Source organism: Mauremys reevesii, linkage group 13 (assembly GCF_016161935.1).
Source record: "Mauremys reevesii isolate NIE-2019 linkage group 13, ASM1616193v1, whole genome shotgun sequence".
Classification (NCBI taxonomy): domain Eukaryota; kingdom Metazoa; phylum Chordata; order Testudines; family Geoemydidae; genus Mauremys; species Mauremys reevesii.
The window spans coordinates 46,901,043-46,929,023 of record NC_052635.1 but is presented as its reverse complement, the minus strand read 5'-3'; the positions used below and the strand labels follow the sequence as shown (position 1 = coordinate 46,929,023).

The 27,981-nt window shown below is 55.9% G+C and overlaps 2 protein-coding genes and 1 long non-coding RNA gene across 10 annotated transcripts in view; 2 read left to right on the top strand and 1 right to left on the bottom strand.

Moving 5' to 3' along the window:
• Nucleotides 1-98: 98 nt before the first annotated feature.
• On the top strand, nt 99-13,876 carry RBCK1 (RANBP2-type and C3HC4-type zinc finger containing 1). 3 transcript variants are annotated; one of them, XM_039498788.1, is made up of 13 exons: nt 99-264; nt 1,251-1,305; nt 1,739-1,883; nt 3,681-3,822; nt 4,327-4,525; nt 4,810-4,961; nt 5,048-5,221; nt 6,931-7,091; nt 8,260-8,371; nt 8,607-8,786; nt 9,592-9,690; nt 10,210-10,353; nt 10,927-13,876. In XM_039498788.1, exons 2-13 carry the CDS (start codon nt 1,269-1,271, stop codon nt 11,005-11,007), a joined length of 1,626 nt encoding a protein of 541 aa, XP_039354722.1. In that variant the 5' UTR covers nt 99-264; nt 1,251-1,268; the 3' UTR covers nt 11,008-13,876. The 3 variants fall into 3 exon arrangements, with proteins under 3 accessions (XP_039354722.1, XP_039354723.1, XP_039354724.1); XM_039498789.1 differs by having other exon boundaries at nt 100-264; nt 3,681-3,774; XM_039498790.1 differs by lacking the exons at nt 99-264; nt 1,251-1,305; nt 1,739-1,883 and adding an exon at nt 3,161-3,586.
• TBC1D20 (TBC1 domain family member 20) lies at nt 13,014-27,981 on the bottom strand. 5 transcript variants are annotated; one of them, XR_005587870.1, is made up of 8 exons: nt 24,122-24,359; nt 22,829-22,909; nt 21,204-21,390; nt 20,095-20,196; nt 18,847-18,988; nt 17,780-17,964; nt 15,846-16,599; nt 13,014-13,705 (listed from the first exon to the last, which is right to left on the bottom strand). XR_005587870.1 is itself a non-coding variant. In XM_039498795.1 (8 exons), exons 1-8 carry the CDS (start codon nt 27,869-27,871, stop codon nt 16,344-16,346), a joined length of 1,182 nt encoding a protein of 393 aa, XP_039354729.1. In that variant the 5' UTR covers nt 27,872-27,981; the 3' UTR covers nt 13,014-16,343. The 5 variants fall into 5 exon arrangements, 3 of the variants coding, with proteins under 3 accessions (XP_039354729.1, XP_039354730.1, XP_039354727.1); XR_005587871.1 differs by having other exon boundaries at nt 15,911-16,599; XM_039498795.1 differs by adding an exon at nt 27,829-27,981 and having other exon boundaries at nt 13,014-16,599; nt 24,122-24,307.
• LOC120380899 overlaps nt 27,238-27,981 on the top strand; it is a 68,141-nt gene continuing 67,397 nt past the window's right edge. The window contains exon 1 of one of the 2 annotated variants that reach the window (XR_005587872.1): nt 27,238-27,351. This is a non-coding gene — a long non-coding RNA (uncharacterized LOC120380899). The remainder of the gene's footprint in view (nt 27,352-27,981) is intronic. The other variant, XR_005587873.1, reaches the window with a different exon arrangement.

Below are 27,981 nucleotides of genomic sequence, written 5' to 3'. Positions count from 1 at the left end.
GAGCACCTAGCGATTCCTCTCGGCGGGCCATGCCGTGCCGTGCCGTGGGAGGGCTGGGGAGCTGCACTTTCAGTTTCTGAGTCCCCTGCAGCTGCTTCTGCGGTTTCGTTCCTGTTGCTCTCAGCCCTGCCCTGTTTCAAGGGCTGGGCTCCACTTCCTCATCTCTCCGCTTCTGCTTTCGGTTTTCACTTCAGTCAGTGGTGAGCTCTCAGCTGGCCCTGACCCCTGCCCAGCGTCGGGCCCCCCGTGGCAGGGCTCCGGGAGGTAAGTGAGCCAGGCAGGTCGGACACTCGGGGGGTGGCTTTTGCTCTCCAGCCTGGCGGTGTGGGGTTTTTTGTGCCTGCCGGGCTTCCCTGCTGCCGAGTTCCTCTTCCTGCTGCCGTGTGCTCGGGGGAGAGGTCTGCCAGGCCTGTGCGGAGCCACATGCAGGGATCGCTCGCTCGCTTCCCGCTCCATGGGCCAGTGGGGGCTGCGCTCGGGGCAGAGCCCCAGCTCAGCGAACGGCAGGGCCTGCCGGTGCTGACCCAGCTCGATCCCAGGGCAGCTGGCAAACGTGGCTGGGGTTGGAAGGTCAGCGGGGCAGGGAATGTACCTGCTGGGTGGTGCGCAGTGCCCAGCTCGCTGTCAGCGCTTTTCTGGCCTCGTCCGTCCAGCCTCCGGCAGGACCGGGGATCCATGTCTGAGGCATGCAGGGCAGGGACTCACCCCAGCATGGCCTGGCTGGAGGCACAATATCCTGAAAGCGCAGCCTGCACCTGGGCTGGTCCAGGGATGGGCTGACTCCTGCAGGGAAACAACAGGCCCACACGCCCCCTGGGAAAGCACTTTTAAAAAGAGGGTGAGGCAGCCGCTGGGCCCCTACGTCCGCGCCGGGACAGGCCTCGCTGTGGGAGCAGGGGGCTGCTGGGCCCGGGGTAGCCTGCAGTGGGCCGGAGCAGGCGTAATGCACACGGGAGAACACAAGAGGCAGCTCTGGGGCACGAGTGGGGAGAGCTAAGCGGGTGCCTGGCTAGTGGGAAGGGAGGGTGCACGTGACCCTACCCGGCTCGCCTGCCCTGCCCTGGCCACGCCCAGCCCAGCGCCCCGGGGAGCCCCGGACTCTCCCGCTGCCTCTGGGGGAGGCTGGCAGCACTGCGCCCTCGCCCTGGGCAGCTGGGCTCTGGGGTCCCTGAACCGGGCTCCCAGCGCCCCCGCCATCCGGCCCCGCTCCCCCAGCCCGGGTTTGACATGCTTCTGTTTGCTTTAAACAGCCCCGGGATTCTGCTGCGATGGGGACAAAATACGTGGAGGAGACGGCGAAGAAAGGTGGGGTCACGGGGGCGTCCGAGGAAGCACCTCCGTGTGGGGGTCTTGGGAAACACCCGCAGGTGCCCGGAGGTTTGGCCTGTACATCCCCAAGTGGCCATGCTGCAGGAGGCGCTGGCGGAGATGGGGGGCACAGAAAGCTGATGTCTGTCGGGAGGGGGATTCATTGTTCTGCGAGGCAGCTCAGTGTGGGGCTGCAGTTTGTTAACGGGAGCCCCCAGAGCCGTGGAGGGGCCGCTCTTAATCTTTGCATAAATCTAAATAATGATATTTGTCTATGGTAATTAGCAACTTGAGCAGCAAACAGCTCCCAGCAGCTCCCCTGCCAGGCCCTAGCTGGAGCCCACATGGCTCTTTGAGCAGGTCCTGCCCTGGCCCTGAACCAGGAGACCCCCCCAGTAGGACCCAGGCCAGCCTGGTCTCTTGTCTGTAGCAGAGGAGCTGGCCCTGAAGCTGGCTGAGGCCATCGAGGGAGGGCACAAGGAGCTGGCACTGGAGTGTGCTGGCTGGCTGGCTGAGCAGCGGGCGCCCGTCACGGTGCAGGTGAAGCCGGAGGCCTACCCCAAAACGGAAATCAGGTGGGTGCCACCCGTGGGCCTCGGGGCAATGGGAATGGTGGCCAACCGTGGTCACCGTCCCTGGAAAGGGCGTGTTAGGCCACTGCTCCGAGAGACTCGACAGCAGGAGATTCAGGGGGCTGGGGTGGGGCTGCTCAATCCCCAGGAGGTGGGGGTGGGAATCCTCACTGCAGCTCTTGGGTCTCCCTCCTGTGGCCCTGGCCCCCTTCACTCCATACCCCAGGGACAGCTCCAGGGTGAGGTGTGACCAGGCCAGGAGGCAATGGGGCTTGGCCTCCCTCTAGTGACTAGTCCACAGGAGACGTGAAGGACCTCGGGCATCCAGCCCGCGGGACCCTCCTGCCTGGCCCCTGAGCTCCTGGCCTGGGAAGCTGCCCCCGGCCCCTCCCCTGCAGCCTCAGCTCACCCCGCCGCTGGTGCAATGCTCTGGGCGGCGGGGCTGTGACTCCTGGGGCAGCGCAGCTGCAGAGCCCGGCCTGACCCGGTGTCTGTGCTGCACGGTGGCGCGGCTGCCTGGCCTGGTACTCTGGGCAGTGCGGTAAGGGGGCAGGGAGCGGGGGGGTTGGATAGAGGGCAGGGGAGTTCAGGGTGGTGGTCGGGACCGGGGGTGTGGATGGGGGTGGCACAGTTGAATGGGGGCAGTCAGCAAAGAGGGGGTTGGATGGGGCGGGAGGGGCAGTCGGGGTGGGAGGTCCTGGGGCGGTCAGGGGAGAGGAAGCAGGGGGGTTGGATGGGGCAGGAGTCCCAGGTGGGCCATCAGGGGGCGAGAAGGGGTGTGTGTGTGTCAGATAGGGGGCAGGGGCCAGGCCACGCCTGGCTGTTTGGGGAGGTACAGCCTCCCTTAACCGGCCCGCCATACAATTTCGGAAACCCGATGTGGCCCTCAGGCAGGGGTGAAAGTAAATTACAGGACTTACTGGTACTGCTGGAGTCCTGCAGGGGGTGTGGCCTCAACTGGAAGAGGCGGGGCCTGTCAAGATTTAAAGGCCCTGGGGCAGCAGCTGTGGCTGGGAGCCCCAGGGTCTTTAAATCAGCCCGGGGCTCGCAGCTGCAGAGGTGGCTGGGAGCCCCCGGGGCTCACAGGCAAATTAAAGGGCCTGGGGCTCCAGCCACTGTGGAGCTCCAGGCCCTTCAAATTCCCACTGCAGCTCCAGCTGGGATTTAAAGGCAGCTGTGGGATCCCCAAGCCTTGCCGGGCTGGGATTTAAAGGGCCCGGAGCTCCCACGACTGCAGGGAGCTCCAAGCCCTTTAAATCCCAGCCCCAGCCCGGCCGCCAGAGCTGTGGGCAGGATTTAAAGGCTGCCGCTGCGGGGAGCCCAGAGCCCTTTTAATCCTGGCTGCGGAAGCTGGTGCGGTCCGGCACAGCATACTGGCTCTTGCCGGTACGCCGTACCAGACCGTACCAGCTTACTTTCACCTCTGCCCTCAGGCCAAAAAGTGTGCCCACCCCTGACCTAGGGCTTTGGCTCCAGCGGGGGAGGCTGCACCTATTGCTCTGATGGGCCCTGGGTCAAAGCTCCTTGTCAGGTCTGCAGCTGTGTGGAACCACGAGGGCTCAGTAGGGAAGGATGAGGCGATGGCGTTTCCCTTCCCAGCTCCTTCCCCAGACCAGCAGCCGGGAGGAGGCGACTTGGGCTGCGTGAGCAGGAGGACGGGAATGACAGAAAGCAGGAGCACGTGAGCTGGAGGCTGAGCGACTGAGGCAGGCGCCGGGAGCCAGGCACACACCTTGCGGTGGGACCTCGGGGAGGGCAGGAGGGACACCAGAGCTGCTCTCACTGCCTCTCTTCTTTCAGCTTGTGGGTGGGCGTGGAGGATGCCCAGATGACCACAGTCCCCATCTACCTGCAAGTCAATCCTCATATGACTGTGGCTTCTCTGAAGGACATGGTACGGGCCTGTGCGCTGGCGCTGGGGGCACCGATGGCACAGAGTGGGGTGAGCCCTGCGGCCTCGCACAGGGGACCCTGCAGAGTGTGAGCAAGACAGCCCCACGTGTCGCCGCCTCCAGGCTACACAACGGAGCAGCAGAGTGAGCCTGGCGGTGGGCCCAGGCTTAGGGAGGGGGCTCCTGAGAGCAGGTGTGAACGCCAGGGCTGGTGGTCTCTCTCCACATGCCAGTCCACGGGCTGCTAGTGCGGTCCTGCAGCCCTCTGCTCTGTTTGCCTCGAACACTGGGGGTGTGTGTGATCACCAACCTCGCAGGCGGAGCCGCCTCGTTGGCAGCAAGTGGCCTGCCAGCTGACTGCAGTATCTGTCCTTTTACTGACACCCCCTTCCTGGGCTGCCCTCTGCTCGCCTTGGTTCGTGCGGCGTGATCTGCTGGCACCTGTTGCCGGTGGGCGCCAGCGTAAGGTCACTGAGCGACTGCCCTCAACAGCACCCGGTGGCCAGCTGGTTCTGAACGAGGCCCTCGGTGTCTCTTCATGTCTCCTGGCCCAGGTTTTCCTCCACTACGGCTTCCCACCCAGCGTTCAGCAGTGGGTGGTGGGCAAGAGGCTCCCCGGAGACCAGGAGACCCTGCACTACAACGGCATCCAGCGAGATGGTGACATGGCCTATCTCTACCTCAGGTCTGCCAAAGAGGCCAAGCTCACCAAAGAGACATTCCAGAGGGAGCGGCAGCGCCGAGTCCTGGCAGGTGAGGCTGGGGGAGCGGCCGGGGGGAGCCCCAAAGGCAGAGCCTGGCGCTGGGGAATTCCAGCGGGCAGGAAGCAGTGGGGACTGCTGGACTTGCAGCTCCCGAGGGCAGAGGGCCAGCGCTGGTCTCAGGAGGAGACGTCCCTTGCGGGGCGACGGCAAGAAAGAGGCGCTGAAATCCGGGGCTGCACCGAGTGCTGGCTCTGGAGAGACGGCCAGAGCGCGTGGGAGCAGCAGGGAGATCTGCCTCCTGTCTGCAACTCCCTCCCTCTCCCCTCCCTCTAGAACTGGGCTTCGGAGACATTAGCCTGCAGCCTCGTGGGAGCCAGGACCCGGCGGACGCAGGGCTCGGAGGGGCGCAGGACAGCCTGTGCATGGAGGAGCTGAGGCATGAGCTCTCTCAGGTGGAAGCCGCCCTGCCCCCTGAACCCCCGAAGGTAAGAGAGCCCCAGATGCGGGGCGCCAACGCCCCCCTCTGGCTCGTTTCTTTCACCTCCCGTGTTCTCACCGGGGCTGTTCCTAGGTCGGCTGGGTCTGTCCGAGCTGCACCTATGTCAACAAGCCCACCCGCCCCGGCTGCGAGATCTGCTGCAAGGAGCGGCCCAAGGACTACGCGGTGCCCGCGGCTTACCAGCCGGACGAGGAGGAGCTGGCGAGGATGAGGAACGAGGAGGAAGCCATGTGGCAGTACCAACAGGTTGGAGGCCGGGATGCTGGGGAGTCGCGGCTGCTGAGTGCCGCCACTGGCTGCCGGGGCAGATCCTGCCTTGTGCACTGTCGCCGTAATCCACTGTTGTAATGCGGCTCCCAGGGCAGCACCCTGCCCTGGCTCCACTAGGCTGGTCCCTTGGGGCGTCTCTCAGCACAGGGGTCCCTGCACAGAGACTGACCAGGAGGCGGGGATGGGGGTCACCGGTTCTTCCCCTCTTCCTCTAGGCTCAGCTGCACAGGGCCCCGGGGCGCTCGTCAGGGGCATCGGTTCTCCCCGAGGCTGATAGGGCTTGTCTAGCCTGTGGCAGGAGGACTCAGGAGCACAGCGTTACGCTAGCCTCACCCCTGCTGAGCTGGGAGGCACGGGGTGGCTAGCACTGGCCTCCGTCTGGCTCGGGAGTGAGAGTGGGGCCTGCCAGGGGGGCCCGTCGCTCCCAGGCTGCTCCGGCGAGGCACGGGCCCCACCCCCTCTCCTGGCCCCAGGCAGGTCCAGCCGCTCGCGGTGCCTGATCTCCAGCAGTGGGGCCCGAAGCCCAGACCTCGCCAGGGCCAGCCGCACTTTGCACCAGAGCCAGAAGAGCCTTATTTCTGGGTTCTTTCCAGCCTTCATGCCATGCTGCCGAGGGGCCTGCCCCAGCTGGGCCCTGCCGCGGGCCATCCCCAGTGCGGGGCAGGGAGGTGCAGCTTGCAGTGGCCAGCTGCAATGGACCTGGAAGGCTGCAGCTGCGTATTGCTCCTGGTTTTAATGAAGCAGCATGGGGCGCGGTGGGCTGGGAAAGCTCCCGTCACAGGGTGGGCACCCAAGGGAGAGCTGTGGGCGCCTGGTGATGGCAGAGGAGGCTGATCCCCTCCCTGAGCCCCTTCTCCCTCTGTTTATTTGCATGAAGCTTTTGCAGTGACTCCATAGGAGCAGGCCTGAGCGGAGGAAGGAGGGTCCAGGCCCTGCCACAGCTGCCCTGGGGGCAAGTCACTTACTGATTGGTTGAGGTGCCCAAATCATTTGGGTGATCTGGGCCTTAGTTCCCCCCTGGACAGCTCTGAAATCCATCAATGGCTGGAAGTCGCTGCTGGGATACTAATTACTTCCCCTCCCCCCATCCCACTGGCCAGGCTGGGGTGGGGCTGAGCTTGGGCACGATTTATCAGAGACAGACAGAGAGGGAGGGAGGGAGGCTGAGAGGACACTCTGAAAACAAGCCCTGGTTTGAGATGGGTTGGAGGAAGCAGTAGCCCCCCTGCCGCTGAATGGGGCTCTCCACCTAGCAGGTGAGCACTGGCTTCTTGTGGCTTTGTTCTCATAGCACCAAACCTTCCAGTGTCATGGGATGGCCAAGGGGCCGGCTTGGTTCCTGGGGTAAGTCAGAGCAGCCCAGGGACTGCTCTAACTTACACCCAGGCTGTAACCATCCCTAGGGGACAGACTGGCAGCCCAGAACAGCTGGAGCACAAAGCATGCTGGGGTCAGGTCCCTTCCCTTCCCTTCCCTGGCCACTGCTCTGGGAGGCCCTTTCACTGGCCCTGCAACCCTGGGGAATCCCCGCGGCACAGAGCATTCAGCAGTGGGGGATCCAGCTGGGGTGGTGTAGAGAGGCGAGGGCACAGCACCTTAGGGGTCAAGGTTCCTGATAGGAAATGTAAGCGAAGTGCCCCTCCCACCAGACCCTCCTGTTGACACTGGTTGGTCTGTCTACCAAGGTGAGAGAGCAGCAGAAGATCGAGAACTACCAGCACCTCCTGCAGGTGGACGGGCAGAGCCTGGTGCCTGCCGATGAAGTGATCGAATGTCCCATCTGCTTTGTGACCCTGCAGCCTGGAGAGGGGGTGACCCTCCGGGAGTGCCTGCACTCCTTCTGCAGGTGGGTCTGCCCTAACCCTGGCCCCTTTCCCACCCAGCCGAGCAGTCTCTGCCCAGCCCCTCTCCCACCCAGCCGGCCTGCGCCCAGGAGTCCCGGGCCCATTCCTGCCCAGCCTCTGCCCCGGTTCCCTCTCCTGTCTGGCTTCTGCCCTGGGAGCCTCCGCCCCTCTCCCGCCCAGCCGACCTGCACCCACCCCTGTCTGGCCTCCAACCCGGGAGCCTTACCTGCCTCAGACCCTCCTAGGCTTTGCCAGCCGGTTTGTGTGTCTGGGCTAGAGCGCCTGGTTGCACACCCTGGCTAGAAGAGCTGCCCAGCTGGGCTGGCAAAGACAGACAAAGCGTTTCCCCGGCTCGCTTGCCAACGGAGAGGGCATCGGCAAGGTGCCCCGTATGGCCAAAGATCGGTAGCACGACAGGGAACTAGCCTGGCTGAATCATGTTAACAGTCTATGCTCCTGCTCTAGCCGCCTTAGCCTGGCCCTGCTGTGTAGGGTGGACGGACTGGCCTGGGCTACCCAAAAATCTGTGGGGAGCGGGGGCTCTGCCAGACAGGAACCACTCACAGGAAGGGAAAAGCAGTAGGTCCGGGCCCCTCCCCCGCCATGGCGTTCATCACATCTTAACCCACCCCCGTGGGCCCAGGCGGGATTGTGCTCCCGCTCGACCCAAAGGCTTCAAACCGGCCCCCGAGTAGGAGAAAACGGGACTGGAGACGGTGTGCTGGGCGCTGATGGGCCCCCGTGCCGGAGCAGGGATGCAACCATCACCACCCTGCTCCATCCTCTCTGCTGCCCCTCAGCCCTCCTCCTTTACGGGCACCTGCCATCAATTAGCCACCTACCAGCCCTGTGCCCTGAAGCCACGAACCCACCTCCAGTGCTGATTGCTGGGCTGCCTGCTTCTGTACCAGTCAGTCCCACGTGGGGTGCCAGTCTGCAGGTAGGTGGAGAGGAGCCAATCGCTGTCCCCACCCAGGGACTGGGGCCCCGGGCAGGCTGCGGACGCGCCCCTGGGTTATCCAGGGGCCCGCTCTGCTGGTGGGATTCCTCTCCTTACCTCAGGCCTGGCTCTGCTGCTGCCTCGGTTGGCCCCTAGGTGACCCCGTCCAGCTCAGTCTTCAAGCAGCTTGTGCCTTGCCGGTCTCTCCTCTGACCCCTGGCTCCCTCCAGGGACTGTCTGAAGGGGACGATACTGAACAGCCCGGAGCCCGAGGTGCCCTGCCCGTACATCGACGAGAAGTACTCCTGCACAGGACAGCTGCTGGAGCGGGAGATCAAAGCGGTAGGGGCCAGGGGGCGGGAGCAGGAGCAGGAGGGGACAGAGCCAGGGGTAGGAGCTGCAGGCACAGCTGAGGCTGGACACAACCCAAGACCGCGATGGCGTGCCAGCGTGGCCGGGCTAGAGCAGGGGGATGTGAGGGAGCAGGGGGATGTGGAGGATGGGGCTGTTACGAGTCTCCGCCAGGGGACGGGCGAGAGTCTCGGTGCTGACGGAAAGGGTTGGGTCCCACTCACAGCTGCTGAGCTCTGCCGAATACCAGCACTTCCTGGACCTGGGCGTCTCCATCGCCGAGAACCGCAGCCGGTCCAGCTACCACTGCAAGACCACGGATTGCCGGGGCTGGTGCATCTTCGAGGATGACGTGAACGAGTTTGCCTGCCCCGTGTGCCAGAAGGTGAACTGCCTGCTCTGCAAGGTGAGACGCCACCTGCCTCTGCCCCAGCCTCTTTGCAGCTTCCCAGGCTGAGGCCAGAATGGCTGGAGGCGAGTTCAGAGCCCGCTGGGCTCTGCGACACCAGGTGCCATGGGGTATGGCTGTATTTGGGGAAGGGGTGGAAGGATCCTGGCACCAGCAGGAGGGGGATCCAGCTTTAAAGCAGCTGGTGGCCTTTGAACTGTGGCAGCAGTGACCAAGCTCCCGAGCCCTGCTCCGTCCTAGTGCAGCATGGCTGCCCCGGAACTGGCGAAGGCCCCGCCCAGGGCTTTAGACGAGCCCGGAAGGAGCAGCGTGTTCAAGGCACGTCCATGCAGCCCTAGAGCCATGCTGTCACATGCTGCCTGCCAGGGCCCCTCAGCCTCCCCGGGACAGTTCAGTGCAAGGGACAGAGGTAGATGGAAAAGAGACCAGCATTCCTAGAGGTGCTAACAGGCCCATCGCCACTGCCCTGTGCTCCATCCCTCTCCTGGAGCCAGCCCCAGCTCACTCTGATCTGCCCCTCAACTCTGCTCACTTCTCCTTGCCCCACAAAAGAGGCATGGAATGTGGATGCTGGCCCTGCCCTGCAGTGTGAGGGGGTACCCGGGGTCCCACTCCATCTCCGTGACCCCAGGCTTGTGTTGGAGGAGATGCGTTCCCCTAGGCACAGTTGCTGTAGCTGTGGGGAGGGGACCTGTGCTGGCCCCTGAGCTGGGGAGCAGCAGCTGGGACACACGGCCAGGCTGTAGCACCTGCTAGAGGAGGCATGTTAGAGCCTGGTGAACTACCAGCATGCTCTCCCCAGGCCATTCACGAGAACATGAACTGCAAGGAGTATCAGGACGACCTGAAGATCCGGGCTGAGAACGACCAGGCTGCCAGGCAGACCACCGAGATGCTGACGGTAAGAGCCCGCTCTGGCCTGGCCCTTTTGTGGGATGCCAGTGATACGGGGGGGCTGGGGGGGGCTGCAGGCCAGCACTGAACGCATGGCCAGGGAGGCACAGCAGATTTAACAGTAAATAAAGTTGTGTGACCATTCTCAGCCCTTGCTGCTGCTTTAGGAAATGCACTGACCAGTCAGCAGGGCTTGATCCAGGCAGATGGGGAGGGGGTTGTAGAGAGTGGGAGATAGGTGAACGCCCCGGCTTGCCACTGCCAGACCAGGGGACTGTGACGGCACCAACAGGGGCTCGCATGGCTCGGCTGCTGGGCATTCTGCTACCCGGTGGGTGCAATAGTCCAAAATGGGGGGCGTATCGGCTTTAGAGAGCCAGGTAAAGCGACCAGTCCAATGATTCTGAGCTCGGGGCAGCCCAGCCGCTGCAAAGGGCAAATCCCACGGAGTGTCTTAGGTGGCCCTGCTGGGGATCCAGGGTAGGAATGGGAAGCCAGGGCCATCAGCTCCCTCCTCTCCTTTCAGACGATGGTCCAGAGCGGGGAGGCCATGTACTGTCCCACCTGTAAGATCGTTGTCCAGAAGAAGGACGGCTGTGACTGGATCCGCTGCACTGTCTGTCACACGGAGATCTGCTGGGTGACCAAGGGGCCGCGCTGGGGGCCGGCGGTAGGTTTGGAGCATGAACCAGCACGTGCGACTGTAGGTTTGACCTGGGGAATCCTGCCATTCTGCGGAGTCGCTTGCCCCAGAATTAAAAAAACCTGCTCAACACAAGCTCCTGCGGCTCTGCCTTCTCCAGTCTGCAAACAGCCCACCCCACATGCTCAGAGAGGCATGAACCACTGGACGCAGCAGGGCTGTTCACTCTGAAGCCTAATTGTGACCATTTAAATGACTAACTGCTGCTGCACACAACTGGCCCCCAGGATGCTGGAGTGGCTGGCGGGTGCAGGAGCCATGGCTCACAGCTCAGCTGGCTGCAGGAGTGGGGAGTTGCTTCCAGTGCTCCCCCCATTACATTTTCCTTCCTCTCCCACCTCACAAAGGGAAGGGAAATGTGATTCCCCACTCCCCACCTCCAGTGCCAAGAGCCTTGCCTGCCTCCAGCCTGCCCAAAACTCAGCCCTGCCAGCAGCCTAGCACGCATGCCTCGCTCCCAGTCCCACGTCCTGACTGCCTCTTACCCCTCCCTCCACCGCCTGCGTGTGCATCATCTCTCCTCTGCTCTCCTCTCCCCAGGGCTCGGGCGATACCAGCGGTGGCTGCCGCTGCAGGCTGAACGGCGTTGCTTGCCATCCCCGCTGTCAGAACTGCCACTGAGCACACGAGCTAAGAGGAAGGAGGGGACCGCCGCTCCCTACACAGTGCTCCAGCCCCGTTGGGGGGGGGGGGCGCACAGCTCCCCTCGAGCCCCTGGCTACTCTCCCCACCATGCCTTCATAGCCTGGGGCCAGGCCTCTAGGTTTCTGGCTCCCTGAGCCCACCACAGACCCATGTGTCCACGCGGGGAAGGACTGCACAGGTCAGCAGCCGTGGGGCGAGCGGAGCATTCCTGTTTCATGGATTGGCGGTGGACTTAGAAGACAGGGTGCTGGCCGCCCCCTGCTGGGAACCGCGTGCCCTGTGAAAGTTGAGGGGGGCCTGCCTCACAAGCTGCTCCCTTCAGGTGTCCCGCCGCAGCAGCTGTGTAGAAAACGACGGGGCCGGGTTGGAACAGCAGGAACATTGGGAACATTCAGGCTCCTCTAGTTGATGGAGGTGGCAGGTACATTGGTGGCCTCAGGCCTGAAGAAGCCCTTCCTCATCCCTTAGGGACAACATGGCTCCCCCTTGCCTACAGGTCAGCATTGCAACCTGAGCCATTTTGCCAGCCACAGTGAAAAAGGGTTTTGGTGCCCCTCATCTCCCAAAGTGGCCAAGCAGAAAAAAGGGCCACCCCATCAGAGAGGAGCAAAACTGCTGAGCAGCGCAGGGGACTGCCAGGGCAACCCCAAATCCCACACCTGGCTCCAGTCACAGCTTCCAGCCTGTCCGCTGCAGCCCATGGGCACTTCTCAGTCAGCTGGTGCAGCAGGACCCAGCAGCCTCCCAGCCAGCTGGCAGGCACAGTACGCTCCAGGGCACTGGGGACAGACTGGGCAGTGTTGGTTCTTAGCAGGCAGCTTTCATTGCCCTCCACCTGGATTTACAATAAAGAGCTGCAACTTTGGGTCCAGAAGTTTGTGTGTCAATGTTGGTGCTGTGCCTGGTTATGCAGATATGGCATCTACTGAGAGGCAGGGCTAGCCTGCCCCGGCACATCAGTGGGTTGTAGACATAGATCCCAAACTAGGCCAAACGATTCCTGCTTTGGGGAATAAAAGCAGCTCCTTCGTACCGGGAGGGGCTGGTGTCTGTCAGCAATTAGAATCCCCACCCCCAAGCTGCCAAATCAGCATCGCTCCAATGCTGTCCATGCTGATTTACCCCAGCCGGGGATCCAGTTGGCTGGCTACTCCCTGAGCTGTGCACGAGACCCCCTGGGCTCCTGGTTATTCACAAGTAAATCCCACTTCCCTTTACAAGATCTGGCTACCTGGCTTCTCCTTCGGCATGAAGTCCGACTCCCTTCCTGGCCTGTGCTGCTGGATAAGAACGCTGATAACTAGCTGCTGTTGTGCCGGGGTGGGCTGCGTTTCACCAGCGGATGAAGTAATACGTCCAATTTAACATTCCTACAAGATAAACTTTAAATGCTATTATGAAAATTACTTCTTGAGAGGAAGTCACAGCATGCTGAAAATAGCACCAGCCCACTCTAGTGCTACCGCGTGCCTGAAACCCGTCATGGAGCTGGGGAGGGGCACACCAGCAGTGTCTGCAGGGCTCAGCAGAGCATGGGGGAGGGCTGCTAATGAACTCAAACCCAGCTGTAGATGGTGCTGTCAGGCTGGGGTCAATGGGTGCCCCCCAGTCTCATTTTGAGGTGGCTAAGTGACATGGGCAACATGCACAGCACCTCTGACCACGGCACTAAGTGCATTTCAGCCTCTCCCTGCTCACCCACCCATTCTCTCGTCCTTTCGCCTTCCTCAGTTCAGAAGTGAACCTGTGGCAAATAGGGAACTAGAAACAATGAAGTTCCTTGAGCAGCAACACATCTGAGTCAGTGGCAGAGCTGGAAACAGAACCACAGAGTGACTCACTCACTGCACAGCACAACCAGGTCCAGGCTCGGGGGGAGACAGAAAAGCCAATTTTGGACCACACAAGCTGCAAGCCACATGCCTGGGAAGCCAGGAGACCTGCTAGCTCGGAGGCGCACTCACACTGGGGGAGATACGTGGTAACCGGGTATTGCTGTTTATTTTACACAGTTCTGTACAAAACAGCATTTACACGTGTATACAAGTCCTTATACAGACTAAACCACCTGAAGAGAACAGTGTCTTTCAGCAGGGGCCATCCTGGCCTCCTCCGTGAAGGTGTGAAAAGAGAATGAAACTGTTGCGTTCCTGGAGAGCCTGAGTGCAGGCCAAGCGCACCTACTGCCAGTCTCCAGGGACCCTCAGCCACAGCAGGGTACTGAAGGTGCAGTAACCCCTCCAGGCGGGAATGAGTTTACACATGGGCTGGAAACTGCTCTGAGCGTGTAAGGCAGGGGTTCACACTTAGGTGTGGGAAGTCTCTGACTGGATCCCCAAGCTGTGCTGGTTTCCAGCAGCAGCTCCAGGCTACCTGCTAGGCCTTTTGATCTGTACATGCAAGGGGAAATCACACATTACACACAACACTCAGCGCCACAACAGGTCCCTGCAATGGCACCTTCTGTCGCTTTACTAGGGATACGGAAGGCAGGCAGGGATGTTTCTGTTTTTCCCTCAGGAGTCAGTAACATCAAGTCTCCTCTTCCCTGTGTGTGGTGGAGGACCAGAGAGCTGGAACAGGCACTGGCAGCCTGTAACTGAAGCATGGACAGAGGGTTTCAATCTTTAACAAACATCTTTCCTGCCAACTGCATCTGGTGTTGGAGCTAGAGCTGTTAACAGGAAAAACAATCTTAAAGGCCGACTATACCTCTCAACAGCTCAGTATTTGCTCCTCGACACTTGTGATATCAATCCTACCAGCTCTCTAGTTGCCCAGCATCTGATAAGCAAAGCAGGTGAGACAAGACCTGAATTTCTAATGCTTAAAAAAGAAAAAAAAACAGCAGATTTTCAGATGGGGGTGGGAACTCCTTTCCAGCTACCTTTACACAACAGAAAAGGCCACAACCCCCCACTGAATTTTAATTGTAGAGGTCAGGCAGGAGTTGCAGAAGCCCCTGAATTAGGAGCATAAACCCCACTGAATGGGACTTGTACTTCCAACTCATCTAAGTGCTTTGGAAAAATCCTCCCCCACACTCCCTCTCTTCTTAATTCCCTGCCTGGGCCTATCACAAACCACACCAAGTTAAACAAGGGCCAAACACTGCAGAAAGGCTCATCCCTCTTGGTAGCTATATAGGAAAGTATCTTCTGTCTCAATGAGATCAACTGCAAGCATCCAAGGTGCCCGAGGGAACCAGGGTCCTGGGTTTGTATTTAGGCAAGGAAGGTAAACCATGTGAGCAAATAACCCCGGGGTGAGTGCCCTCCTCTTCTAGCAGTGGTTTGTTTGTTTGAAATAAAGTGCTTCATTTAACAGCTCTTCAACTCCATTTATTGCGCCGCAGAGGATGCCACCAGCAACTTCCCATTGGTTGGGCAGCCCACTCCCATGCAGCTACAAATTGACAATACCTTTTAGCATGTTAGAGGACAGGCTGGCCAAGGGGAAGAGTGATTGCTTGAGTGGAAACAACCTGATCAGTGACTAGCCAGATGTCACTAGAAAGCAAGGTGCCCACAAAGAGGGGCCAGCAACAGAAAAGGGAATGGTGCAAATTTCCTCCTTCCTGTTTTGTTTTTGTTTGTTGAATCAAAACATACCACAGACATCAGCCACTCTAGAAGCAAAGGGCCATTTGTTTGCTCGGAGCCCTGCTCCCATCCAAGAAAGTTATGCTTGTATATAGGTGAACCCTGCTATGTTGTCTAGGCACTGTTACTTCCTTACGCTGCAGTTCTTAATGGCACGGTGCCTTCAGGACTGACAGCACAGTCAGAGTAACTCAGATATAAAATGGACTGTATTAAGAATGAATAAAAGGCTCTAGATTACTGCAGGGCACAAAGCTTCTAGTATATTCATATTTCCTTAACTGTTCAACCAACACCTAATTTCTAGGTGTGTAACTGCTGGAAACGGGGCCAGATGGCATTGGGTGGGATGCAGCAGGGGACAGTCAGTCACCTGGGAAGCAGTGGGGCAGGGTAAGGGCACTTGTGGAAGGGGTTAGCAGCAGTGAGGAGGAGGTAGAGATGTGTAGTGTCTATTGGCTTAGTTTAAGTTAGACAGTACTAGGTGCTTGGAGGTTTTTGGGCTGGGAGGAGGAGAAGCTGGCGGCAGATCTGGTGAGTGGCTGGGCTCTAGGCACCTGGAGTCACATTTCTGGAAAAGTCACTCACCTGCAGCATTTTAAGGGTTGATGTGAAAGTCTGAATGGTTAGTTGGAGAGACATTTTAAAGGGTCTTCCAGTGGCAATGGCTTCTGTCCTGCCACAAGCTATTTTGCATGGTGGAAAGATTTTTTTTTTTATTTTAAAGGCTGTGTTTAAAAGTTAGCAATTGAAATGGCTTCTCTAGGTGTAGTAACAGGAGCTGGTTTGGCCTGGCAAGTAACTGTTCACACCTGGGACAAATAATTCACACTCAGCCCTGTCTTATCTTGCTGAACTGAAAGAACCGACTAGCTTACCAGTCCAGTTGGTGTGGCTGGCTGAGAGCTGACCTCTCTCCAGCAGACCAGAAAAGCCCATGGATGTTCCCTCCTGTAAACATACCAGACTGGGGAGATTAGGACACTAACTTAACTCATGCAGTTATACAGTGGTGACAACCTTGAACCCTAGTGTTAGTCTAGGGGGTCTATTCCCATGAGAGGAATTTGCAAAGAGGGCTCTGCTCTACTAAAACATTGTCTGCAGAGCAAGAAAAAGATCAGAGTGTTGGTAAGACCCTGACTCTGCAGAAAGCGGAGTGCTCTGGGGGAGGGCAGAAAGGGATGCTATGGGAACCAGAAAGCTACTTACACCATTCACCAGGAGTCTAACCTCCCCCGCAACCCACTGATGTGCAGATGTGACCGCTCATCTACCTGAAAATATTTAGTCATTTCCTCTCCCATTACACTCTGGGGAGAGAACGTCAGAGTGCTTCAAGAGATCGACACACACAGAGCTCTGCAGGTGTCCAGCCAGTGTGTGTGAAACCTGACCCGCCAGGCTGTTCCAGGCACTGCCAGCTCAGGAAGTGTTCACTTCTAATTCCTCAGAGTAAGAGAGAAGGAGTTTCCTTGCTGCTCAGGGAGACAAGAACAAGGTGAGCATCCTCACATGGTGAGCACTGCTGCTGGGCCAGTCCCCCTCCACCTCGGAGACAAAGGCAGGTCGTGTTATGGAGAGCAGTAGGACTAGAAAACTCTCTACGCCAGGCATTTTTAGACAAGTCCTTTCAATAAAGGAAACACCGGCCTCTCCTGCCATGGCAGAACGTGATCTTTAAAGTGGCAGGGCACCATTCTCCCTCCATCAGGGGAAAATCTGCAGTTCGAACTTGGGTGCCCATTCTAGGGCACTCTTCACCACGGCAAGAGCAGCTGCCCCCAGTGCCACCGTCAGCCCCATCACTGCCAGCTTGACAAAGCGATTGGTCCTTGGTTTTGTCAAGATGGATTTTGTCCGTTCCTCCACTCGGAGCCGGTCCCTGAAGCGCTGTCGCAGCACAGTGTCTGGTCTCTGCTGGGCTGAAGCCAACTCAAAGTCTTTAAAGGTGGAAGCAGCGGTCCTGCAAGTGAAGAGACAGAAATAAAAAGAAAAGGAGCTGAATGGGTCCTTCTGCACCCAGACACCCTTAGCCCATGGAAAGCTGCTCCAAGCAGGATGAGCATTCCTCAGCATACTCCACCCTGCTGGCTGAATGAGAGCGATGAAGGAGCAGGGACTGCGGACCTACACTGTCCTGAAAGCAACTAACTGAAGTGCAAAGAGAAATGTTGGTAAAAACCACTGCTCCACAAGATACTGCCAACGCCACGGGGACAAAACCAGAGGGCAAGTGACTGCAAAGGATGGAAACCAGTGTTCCAGACAGAACCCGAAAGAGACATTTGTCATGGAAAAGCAGCACTCTGTAGTGAGGCCCTTTCAGCTCTGCTGGTTTGATTAGGCATGAACAGAACATTGCTAACACTTTAAAATAGTTAATGGAGGGTAGGTCCCTCAATGGCTCTTAGCCAGGCTGGGCAGGGATGGTGTCCCTAGCCTCTGTTTGCCTGAAGCTGCGAATGGGCGACAGGGGATGGATCACTTGGTGATTCCCTGTTCTGTTCATTCCCTCTGGGGCACCTGGCATTGGTCACTGGACAGGACACTGGGCTGGATGGACCTTTGGTCTGACCCAGTAGTGCCGTTCTTATGTTAGTCAGCCCCTAAGTACTGTTCTGCTGGTGTTGTATCCACCAGCCCCAAGAACAGTCCACCCAACAAAGCGAGAGTATCAGCTTAATACCACACTGAAACAAAGCTCTGTTATCCTGACCAAGTGCTGCGGGGTTTGGATTTGTGTGGGGACCAAATGGCAGAGAGGAGCTTGGGCTTTTGGACCCCAAGACGAGGAATCCCAGCCCACAGAAGAAATGGATCCAGTAGGGAGGGGGCAGCACAGGGAGTGCCAAGGGAGCGAGGAAGCTGTCAGGGAGTTTGTGCAGAAGAGGAAAAGGCAGAGCCTGATGGAATGAGCCAACCTGCATGGCTTGGTTTTCTTTTAAAGAGCTGTGACCAGGTGAAATGGAACATTCTGCCTGCCCAGGTCAGAAGCCCGAGGATTTAAAGCACACGCTCTGATCCTAGTCATACTCCATTCCTGCAAGCACTTCCTGAGATGGACACTGGGCTTCCCTCCTGAGCTGCGCTAATGCTGTGTGCTGGGAGTCGCACAGCGAAAACGCACGCCATCTGGCACTCACCTCTCAGCACGCTGCTGTGCTGCCTTCCTGGCAAGCTCCGACGGAGGAAACTGGACGAAGAGATCCCCAGCTCTGCTAATCAGGGTCTCATAGGGAAGGTCCTGTGGGATCTGGGACAAGAGATGGTGGACAGAGGCCATGTCGCATTCACAGTCCAGAACCTCCTGCTCCCGATACAACACGATCTGCAAAGGGAAGGATGCAGCAGCTCAGTGCTCTGGGGTAGGATGGTGCCCTTTCTGTTTTCATTCATGACTGCTGCCTTTAGGGCCTGGAAGGAACTCGGCCTGCCATGAAAAGGGACACCTCCCCACTCCAGTTCTTAATGAATTCCAGGATCCAGCCTGGAGGCGCATATTAAAACATCACACTTCTGAGGGAGGAGACATAGTAAGTTCCCTCTGGGAGCTGCTCTGAAGCCATGAAAAGCTCCTGCTGGAGGTGCTGTGGCTTTGAGAGCAGTCCAAGACTCCTGAGCCAGGCCCAGTCAGTATCTGAACAAGGCACCCTGGGGTGAAACTGCTTTAGAAGCAACATGTGTTTAGGTGGCACTCAGATAAATGGCACATGGACACAAATCAGAAACCTGCTTGCAACCAAGCCCTTTCTGTAAATAATGCCTTGGTAAGTCTCCATCTCAAATTGCAGTGGCAATGCCAAGACAAAGAATTCCAGTCAGTATTGCACCCAGGGTCTGCCCAACACATTCACTCATTGCTGTAGTATGAAACAACAGGCTTAAGCTTGCTGGATGTCCTGCCTCCCTCTTAGCCACACGGTGCAGCCATGACGACTGCCCTGTATGGGAATAGCAGGAAGGTGAATACAGCTGGGATTCCACTCCCAGGGTTCAGAGATCAGGGCAGTGGGCAAAGAGGGACATGTGATGTTCTTCACTAAAAACACAGTGAACTCACTAAACCATCGGAAAGGGCTTTAGGCACACCTGACACTCTAGATGGAACACGGTTAGAAGCCAGTGCTGAATTCACTAGCCTCATCTGTATAACTGTTAATGGTACATGCTGGTTTCATTCATTTACAAAGTCACAACAGCTGATACTGACCACAGCAGCAAAGTAAATGGGCATCAGTGGGTGACATGCCAGGAAGAAGTCATACAATCGCACCACATGTCGGAAGTCAGCCAGGACATGCCCAAACCAGGTGATCAGCCAACTGAGTGCAAAGATGGTCCCCACTTCAGCACTGTGCAAATAGAAAACACCCAATCAGACAGCTCATCTGCTACCAGACTCTCCTTGGCCACACCTCTCCAGTGTGGATAAAAGTACCTTCTGGTGATCCCTTAATGCCAGGGGTTCCTCCATTTCTGGTAAGGGATGGGCCATTGGCCATCAGTGAGGAGAGGTTAGGGCCCAGCCCACCACTGTAAGTGTGTCTCCCTCCCCCAGGACAGACAGATGCTATCACCATGGAAACGTACAGTTACTGCACCGCATACACTCAGGTCTTGGAATGTCACCTGTAGCTGAGGATTCCCTCAGTTCCCAGAGCACCACCGCATGGAAGCGGTTCATTCAGAGAGGACACAGTTCCATCACAAAGGTCAGGAGTTTGACCCTGAAATCTCTCTTCAGGAGGGTTTTAAAGAGTGATGTGTGCTGCACTCGTGTATAGCAAACTGCACGGCACACGTTACAACCCTTCCAGCAGGGCTCCCCACCCTGAAGAGTTACCAGCCCCCAGGAGTCTGCTGCTAACCTCACTCCAGAGATGTTGCTAGCGCAATGATCAGCGCAGCCATGGGGCTAGTGGGTAAGGGACTCTGAACAAGTTTCCCACCTCTGCTTTTCTCTGGATAGGTCCCCTGCTTTCAACCCATTGCCATTTTTGAAAGATGCCCCAATTATCCTCAGGGCCAATGATAAACTGCAGAAGACTCCAGAGGAGATGTCTCAGCACCCACAGAACTATACAAATGAGGCAATCAGAACTGACTAATTAGAACTGTGTCCCACACCAGCTGCTAATCATTTTGTCATGCAAGCACAGATGATAAGGAGCCAGGGTGGTGATGCCACAGTATGAACCAGCCCTCAAGACACAGTGTAATGGCTGAAAAAGCAAGGGGCAGTGGGGCTGCTGGAAAACGAAGGGCCACAAGGGTTTCCTCATTTATCAGCAGTGGGGCCACAGCTCCACTTTGAGGAAAGCACCGCTGTGCTGTGCAAGTCCTGAACCAGTTGAGCCACACAGTGCCTTGGAATAACACCACGAGAACGGCAGGGCTTGGCTGGGAGCTGCTGCTTAACCCCGTGAGAAAGGGAAAGGTTTGGTGAATCTTGACGTACCTTTGCATGAAGTCATGGAGTTCAGGGTTCACCTGGTCTATAATGGGCATCAGGTAATTTAAAATGTGCTTGGTGTTGTCCATTGTTGGGTCCATAAAATCCCTGTCATGAGACAAACAAAAGCTCCATCAGGCAACAGTGTCATTCTGGACCCATTCACCACCGTGGGTGCACAACACACAGAGCAAATCACCCCTGGGGTGGGACTGTCCCTACTACTGCATCTCAGGGAGTTCTCACCCTGCTGCATTCCACCCCTTCCTGAGGTCAGCCTCACAACAAGGCATCAGAAAAGAGCCAGGGACTCTGCCCTAGCACACCCTCTTCCCCGCAACAGCCACCGACCACCAGCAGTAAGAACTAACCGCTGGTCTCCACACAACCTTGCACTGAAATTACAGCACTGATTTTATTCACACCTTTTGCTACGTCCATGCACGCCTGAGTGCAGACAGGCCCAGAGTTAGGAAAATAACGTTAGCACAACCCTAATGCGTTCCCAGTGCCAAGGGTTGTAGCGAACAGCTCCCCGCTGAGGGACTGGAGAAGACTCCCTCCCATTGGCCAGAGGCTGACTTCCAGCTTGGCTGACACACACCACTCACTCAGATTCTCCCACAGTACCTGGCCATGCTCACCGCTGAGCAGGTCCAGGACAGCCTATTGCACTGCATGAAGTGAGCCATTGTGTTAGGCCACGCTGGGGGAAGCCATGGACGTGACAATGGAACAGGCGGGGCTATGAAGTGGGTTTTTAAGTTGCAGATGCAGTGCATTCCACGCTGACATTAGAACAACCAGCCCTCAGTTCAGCTGTGCCCTCGGCATGGCTCTCTGTGAAGCCATGTGCTATTCATGTCATTACCACTGCAGTTTCATAGCATCCCAGGCCTTGTTAGCACTGTCGGCTAAAAGCAGCCAGTCTATGCATGCTTTGCTTTTCGGGCTCTAGGGGCTTCTTTGTTTTCCCTACATTTCCAGACTCTTCCCTATGTGAATGGCAGGAAAGGCTTCTCCGCAACATGCGGCTTCTGACAGGAAAGGCAGGCAGGAAGCGCCTCGTCACCCCACTCTGCAGGAGACGCGCCACGCGTGCCCAGCTGAAGTACCTGAGGTGGTGGGTCGAAAGCTTTTCCACAAGAGCAGTCGCCAGTCTCTCCCCCACGACCAGCAGAAAAGTGACCACAATGTCATGGTAGCCCTGGTAGTAGTGCAGCTGGGGGTTGCGCTGTAAAACCTGCAGGATGATGTCAATCAGTTCTTCCTGGAGCCCTTCCCTCTGCTCATCTGGCATCCCTGTGGGGACAGCAGCAGATGGGCCTAGTACAAGGCTGAGTCAGAGACCAGACAAGGTACCTGCCACGTACTGCGTCAGTCCACCCACAGAATCCCAGAAGCAGTCTAATCAGCTGTGTCATGCAGAGACGGCCACAATCTCACTGTCCTGACAACTGTCAACCAACCCTATCTGAGCGTGGGGCATGGTGCATGGGACTAGAAACCAGCAACTCCTGGATATTAATAGTCACTTTGCAAGGATGGGGAGGATTTACTAGTATTTGTAAAACATCTTGAAGGCTAAATTACATTCCATGCCTGTAAGTGCTGAGGATTTTAATTATTTTTAATATTCCAGAAGTCCTAATTAAACTAACCCCCTTTCGTGGAAACTGTGCTGAGTTTGCAAAGCTCACAGAAGCCACTGCACTGCCCACCTATAGAGAGGTTTCTTCTGCCCACTGACAGAAAGCATCTTTGGAACAGAATGCTATGTGTAGAGAAAACTGTATCCACCTTTTGCCAGGACTCCTTTAAGTAGATACAGTGCCCCACGGCAGAACAAGCTTCACAAAATCCCAAGCAAGGTTCTGACAACACAAAGATCTCTTTTTTTGGTCTTATGAATTCTAAGCATTGTCAGAATATGGCCATTCAAAAGCAATATGGGGTTAGCAGAACCTCGAGCAACAGGGATCTGCATGGTATCCACGACACACTGATGAGCTGAATATACTGACTGTTTATACAAAGGAAAAAAGCAAGCAGTGAAAAGCAGTTTCTGCCCAGGAGCAACAAACAGCTGCTCTGCAAAGTCAGGTAACTGCTAGTGTAAAAGAGTTTATAAATAGCACCAAGCACCAACCAACCATATGAACTAAGCAAAAGCAAGAAGGTTTTGTTATTAAACGTTGAGAGTTGTTATAGGTTGGTGCATGACAGTCACTGGAAGGAGCAATAATTAAAAAAACCAAAATCCAAGTAAATCATTCGTGAACTCAGGCTCCAAACCCAGACATGTTTCAGCCCAGGATACATGTAGGAAAATGGTAAACCCCTCCATCGCCATACACGAGTCTGTCGCATCCTATGAACAGCAGCAGAATGGCCAGGGATGGTAATATCTGAGTCAGGCCTCTCTAGGTACAGGGCGAGTTTTAACTGTACCAGATGGGCTGGCAGAATGAATTAGCAAGTTAAAGGTGAGAATTTAGTGTGGAAAGAACATGCTGAAAAACAGCTGCAGTGCAAGCCTGCAACCATTTCTGAAATAGGTGTTGCTGCAAACAGATCGGAAAGGCCTTTCCGGAAGACTCCATTTCTATGGGCCCCTGGAGTGTTGGTCCTGCAGATCTACTGTGGCCCCTGAAGTGAGATGCATCACATGGACATGTGGGGACAGGGAGCTCCTGGTGCACATGGAGCTTCCCTGCTATAAACAGGAAGACCATCTCACCGGGTGGGAAGCGGCGCAGGGATCGCCTCACATCCAGTAACACCTGCTGGTAGTCTTCATTGTCCTCCCGCAGCTCCTGTCCTGATGGAGAAAGAAGAGCATTACAAACCCACCCAGGTCACTGAGTAGCATACAGAGTGCATTACAGGGAGCTGGTTCATAGAAGGACCCTGCACAAGTCAAGGGCATGAAATTTAGGTCCCAAACTGTTCAAGTCCCCAATTTTAGATCCCCATTTTCACTTGTTACACGTGAGCCCAGTACTGCTATACATTCTGGCACTGTCAATACCAATTTATGACATTCCAGTGCCAGAAAACAGGACACTAATTTCTTCGGTACAAACATCATTTTGAGATCCTTACATCATCATCTTTCCTTTGCCCTTTGGCATAAGTCTTTGCCCCATCACCATACCACTGGAGTAAGGCAGAATATAGCTCTAAGACATTATGTAGGGGTAGAGGCAACACCACACAGTTTAATAAATAGAAATTAAGTGAAATTAAGCATGGGTAGCTAAGATATTTAAACACATACGTGGAAGAAATCATTAGCGTGACATAAGCCACATATGCAGCTGTGTGGAGCTGAAGATTAGTCCCCAGTCTCCTGCAGCTCTGCATTTTTAATACAACCCTAGCTACTCAAGGACAACCGGGAATGCACACTTTGAACAGATACTTCTGCTCACAAAACCCCCATCTTACTCTCTGGGAGCTGTGGAAGTAAAAACCACTGCATATGGAACTCCTCCAGGTGGGTGTGTCACTAGAAAGCAAATTTTCCCTGCCTCAGATGCGACTTATTCTACATACAAGCTTCAATTTACAGAAATTTGGCCACTGATTCACCCATGCCTAGGACAGGAACCTCCATTTAGTATTCAATAAAGCCAAGCTCCCATTCACGATAAAGGTAATTAAACTAGATATGTTTGTAACATGGCAGCTTTTTGCTACTGGTTAACGTGCATTTTGCAAACAAATTACACCAGACTGCACCAGCTGTGTTCCAAACACGCTTACTTCCATCAGCGCGGCCCAAGAGTAAGAGGGCTCTTGCAGTGCAATGGAAAAATAAAAAATTCAGGTTGTTCCTGGATCTGCTATTCATATAATTAAATATGCAACGCAGGTGAAACCACGGGAATCATTCTGAGCCACAAGTATGATTCTCAGGCAAGTACAATGGAAAAGGCATCTCAATTTACATGAAGAAAATGCAAGTTAAAATCTGCCCAAAGATCACTACAGTTTTTCCCAAAGCAGCAACGAAAGGGCTTCTCTGTACCTGGAGCAGGAGGCAGATCATCCGTCTTCACATTGAGAAGCTTTGGCCATACTTTGCAACGAATCTCATCTGTCAGGAGACCCCCTTCACTGATCGCCATTCGTCTGAGTGCAGCCACATCAATGGGATCACTGTTCAGGGCCTGATAAATCTCAGCTACTTTCCTTTTCTTCTTAGAATTATACTCTGCAAGAGGAACAAAAAATAAAGGGTCAGGATTACAGCTATTGTCCAGCATGCAAAACGAAGGCACAGACTGGATTAGCTCACTGATGCAAAGACAATGTAAAAAAATTGATTGAAAAAACATGTTGGGTCACCCCAGCTAGAGATGGGAGAGGCCCAGGAGATTATTCACTCTGCTTCCCCTGCAAGGGCAGATGATATATGACCTATCATCACTGGATACCAAGAATCTTCACCAAAGGCCAAGCATAACAGCGGCACTTTCACCACTTAAAGTGCCAACTCCGCTACCCTGCTACCAGCTCTGCAATTCCTTCACACCCTGTGAGATCTCACTGGAATACAGGCTCCTGTTCTTCAGATGACATATGAATTCTGAAGTGTCAGAGAAGCAATCACTAATGTTCTACAGGATCCCTTGTCCTTCAATTCTAATGTCAACAGAACTGCCACTGCACCTGACCCAGTAGTTACTATTCAAAGCCACTTTGCAACTGTTTGTCTTCCACTGCTGGGATGGCTCAGCTTCCAGCTCAGGTGTCAAGTGTTTCATAAGACTGGTACTCTGCATTCCTACTGGCTGGCAGCTAGACTCTAGTATTGTTGAGCTGAGCCCACCCCAAATCAGTACCTAGAAATATCACATAACTGAACATTTCCCCAATGCTGCCATATGTGCACAGGGGCATTTACATTAGAATTATACTCAATTTCCATACAGATCATACCTACCCACCCCTCCGGAGTGTTGCAAGGATATGCCAATTAATATTTGTAAAGTGATTTCAGGGATAAGTACTGTCAAGCAAATATACCATGATGCCTTTATAGGATATTTGATTTTTAGGGACATTAGGTGGGGAAAAGAATGACACACACAATGCATGTAGCGAACTGCTTGTTAACAGGTTAAAGGCATTATACAGGATACAGAAATATTTCCTTAGAGCAGATTCCAGCATGGCCATATTTGCAGTGGGTTACTTGCCAGCACTATGCTATATGTGGGAAAAGAAAGGCAGCTGAGAATCAGCTGATTTCCATATCCTTTGGCAGCAAAATCCTTCAGGACACCTGAAGGTTCTGTTTGAGAGCCATAGTTCCAGTGAGTAAAATGAGAGAGTACATCTAGCCCGCCTTCAAAAGCTTTTAAAAAAAGATCATGTTTGTGTGGCTTCCAGTCTAAACCCCACTCTCAGCATGTATTATATCACCCCTTTGATTTGAACTGCATCAAACTGGTACTAAGTCAGTCTGGATGGGATTTTTTTGGGGGCGGCTGGACGGGGATGGACTAAAACTGGCCTAATGGAGAAAACGGTTGGTTTTCCCACCATGCTTTCACTCACTGCAGTTTACAGCAGCCCTTTGAACATTTGATATCAGAAGTGTTTCCTCCTCCCCACTGCTCTTGCATCCTTGTCTGCTATTAGAGAGTTGTTCCTGAGTGCTCAGGTTACAGCATTATGTTCTGAATGAGAGAAATGAACAGCATGAGAGGCTTTTCAAACACCTACAAACAAGTCAGTAGCTCAAGTGGTGGATGGTACCCATCTAAACACCATCCCTTTCGAAACTCATTTTGTGTAGCTTGTTTTTCAATCAAGATGTAGTTCTGTTAGGTTTTGATAGGTCTGCAACTCCCCCTTAAGAAACAAGTCACCTGATGCCAGTAAACAGAGAAAGTTATCAAAACCTCACCTAGTAATTCTCCTCCCTGCTGCATACCAAGGTGTTAGTGTGTGAACAGAAGTTACCTCCTTTCTACTCAGCTACTGCCTACTGAAGTCAAGCTTTAATGTCAACACAAACACTGGATTGACACATAGTGAATGAATCAGGAAGGAGGAGAGAAAGTGCAAATAATTTAGGAAGCCACACCCAGGAAAGAAAATATATGCCGCACTGGCCTCCCCCACATTACATTATTTTTAAAGTTTACCAGCTTGAAAATTGAGAACTGTTGTGTGGGGGTGGAAAGAACACATGTTTTCAAACATGTTTTTGATCCACCAACAATTTCTACTCAAGTCCCTAGCAAGTATCAATCACCACCACCTTCTCTGAGAGAAATGTGCAGCCAAAGGGATGAGGTAGGTTTTGCTACACAAGTAATTCCAGGTCCTCCATAAAATAAGGCTCAGCTGGATTTTGTTTATGTCCAGAACTAAAGATAAAAGCAGCAAAGAATCCTGTGGCACCTTATAGACTAACAGACGTTTTGCAGCATGAGCTTTCGTGGGTGAATATCCGACGAAGTGGGGATTCACCCACGAAAGCTCATGCTCCAAAACGTCTGTTAGTCTATAAGGTGCCACAGGACTCTTTGCTGCTTTTACAGATCCAGACTAACATGGCTACCCCTCTGATACAGAACTAAAGATGGAGCTCAAAGCCTGTGACAGGTGCTCTTTTACACAGCTGTACAAATAGAAAGCTACAGAAATAAAAAAACAAAGATGCAGATGATCACCTAGGATGCTAAAGGGCTATACAGAGATGGTCACCTGTACCAGTGTCTGATTTCACTTGTTATAAACACTCTTGGAGGGTAACAAACCCTTTGCCTGGGTCATCAGTGATGTAGGTTCTGCTCCTAGTTCTGCTATAGACTTGCCTACCCATGGGCAGTCGCTTTAGGATACCCCATTCAAGAACCCCCTACATATTGTAACGACAGCTACTTACAAAGCCCCTCCCGACAGAAGCATTCGAGGGGGTAAACAACTAACAAATCCCTTCCCCGGTTACTAGCGGCCCTCGGGGTTACTGCCAAGGGGCCGCTGCTGGGAAGGCGGCTGGCTTGTCACTGCGCCATGGCCCGGCCAGGCCGCCCAGCACGGGGCCCCGCCAGGGCAGAAGCGGCCGGTGGTGCTGCTGCTGTTCGAACGAGCCACGGGGAGAACCGCCGCTGCGGCCCAGCGCGGCGGGTGAGAGGCGGCGGTCGCTGCCCGGTCCCGGCGGGGCAACGGGGAGGGCCGGGGCCAGGCCCGCTACAGACCCCCCGAAACGGGGAACAAGCCGCCGAACCGTCGGCCCCGGGGGTAGGAAAGCTCGTTTGTGCGGGAGCTAGAGTGCGGCCGAGTGCCGGGGGCTTCAGGGAGCCCCGCGTCGGGGGCGGGCGGGGGGGGCACCGAGACAGGCGGCGGGGGCGGGGCCGGGACCGGGTCAGGCGGCGGAGGCCCGGGGCGGGGGCGGGGGCGGGCCGGGGGGGGGCACCGAGACAGGCGGCGGGGGCGGGGCCGGGACCGGGTCAGGCATCGGGGGCTAGGGGCGGGGGCGCGAGGCCGGGGGAGCACCGAGACAGGCGGCGGGGGCGGGGCCGGGGCCGGGTCAGGCAGCGGGGTGGGCCAGGCTGGGAACGCGGGGATGGGCCGGGCCCCCCGGCAGCGGCGGGGGAGAAGGGCCGCTGAGGCAGGAGCGGCCCCGGCCCGGCCCGGCCCGGCCGCGGGGGGAGCTGGGACACGGGCGCTCCGGAGGGGCGGGGCTTGCAGAGACCCTCCCCCCAGGCCCCCCAGTACCGTGCGGCGCGATACCGTCCAGCGACGGCCTGCGCAGGGACATGGTCTCCGGGCGCCGGAGCGCATCCCGGGCGGGCGGGGCCCGGCTCTGCTGCCTCCGCCTACGTCACCGCGCCGAGCGCTTGCGCATGAGACTCCCGTCCCGTGGCCAGG

Bases quoted from the DNA above. Each gene is read 5' to 3' on its own strand.
- RBCK1 (XM_039498788.1), top strand. From the start codon at position 1,269: ATGGGGACAAAATACGTGGAGGAGACGGCGAAGAAAG. The intron at 4,962-5,047 runs GTAAGAGAGCCC...GGCTGTTCCTAG, and splicing joins TGCCCCCTGAACCCCCGAAG to GTCGGCTGGGTCTGTCCGAG. The intron at 8,787-9,591 runs GTGAGACGCCAC...TGCTCTCCCCAG, and splicing joins TGAACTGCCTGCTCTGCAAG to GCCATTCACGAGAACATGAA.
- TBC1D20 (XM_039498793.1), bottom strand. From the start codon at position 24,359: ATGCTGGACAATAGCTGTAATCCTGACCCTTTATTTTTTGTTCCTCTT. The intron at 20,197-21,203 runs GTACTTCAGCTG...GTCTCATGACAG, and splicing joins CTTTCGACCCACCACCTCAG to GGATTTTATGGACCCAACAA. The intron at 18,989-20,094 runs GTACGTCAAGAT...CTATTTGCACAG, and splicing joins CTCCATGACTTCATGCAAAG to TGCTGAAGTGGGGACCATCT.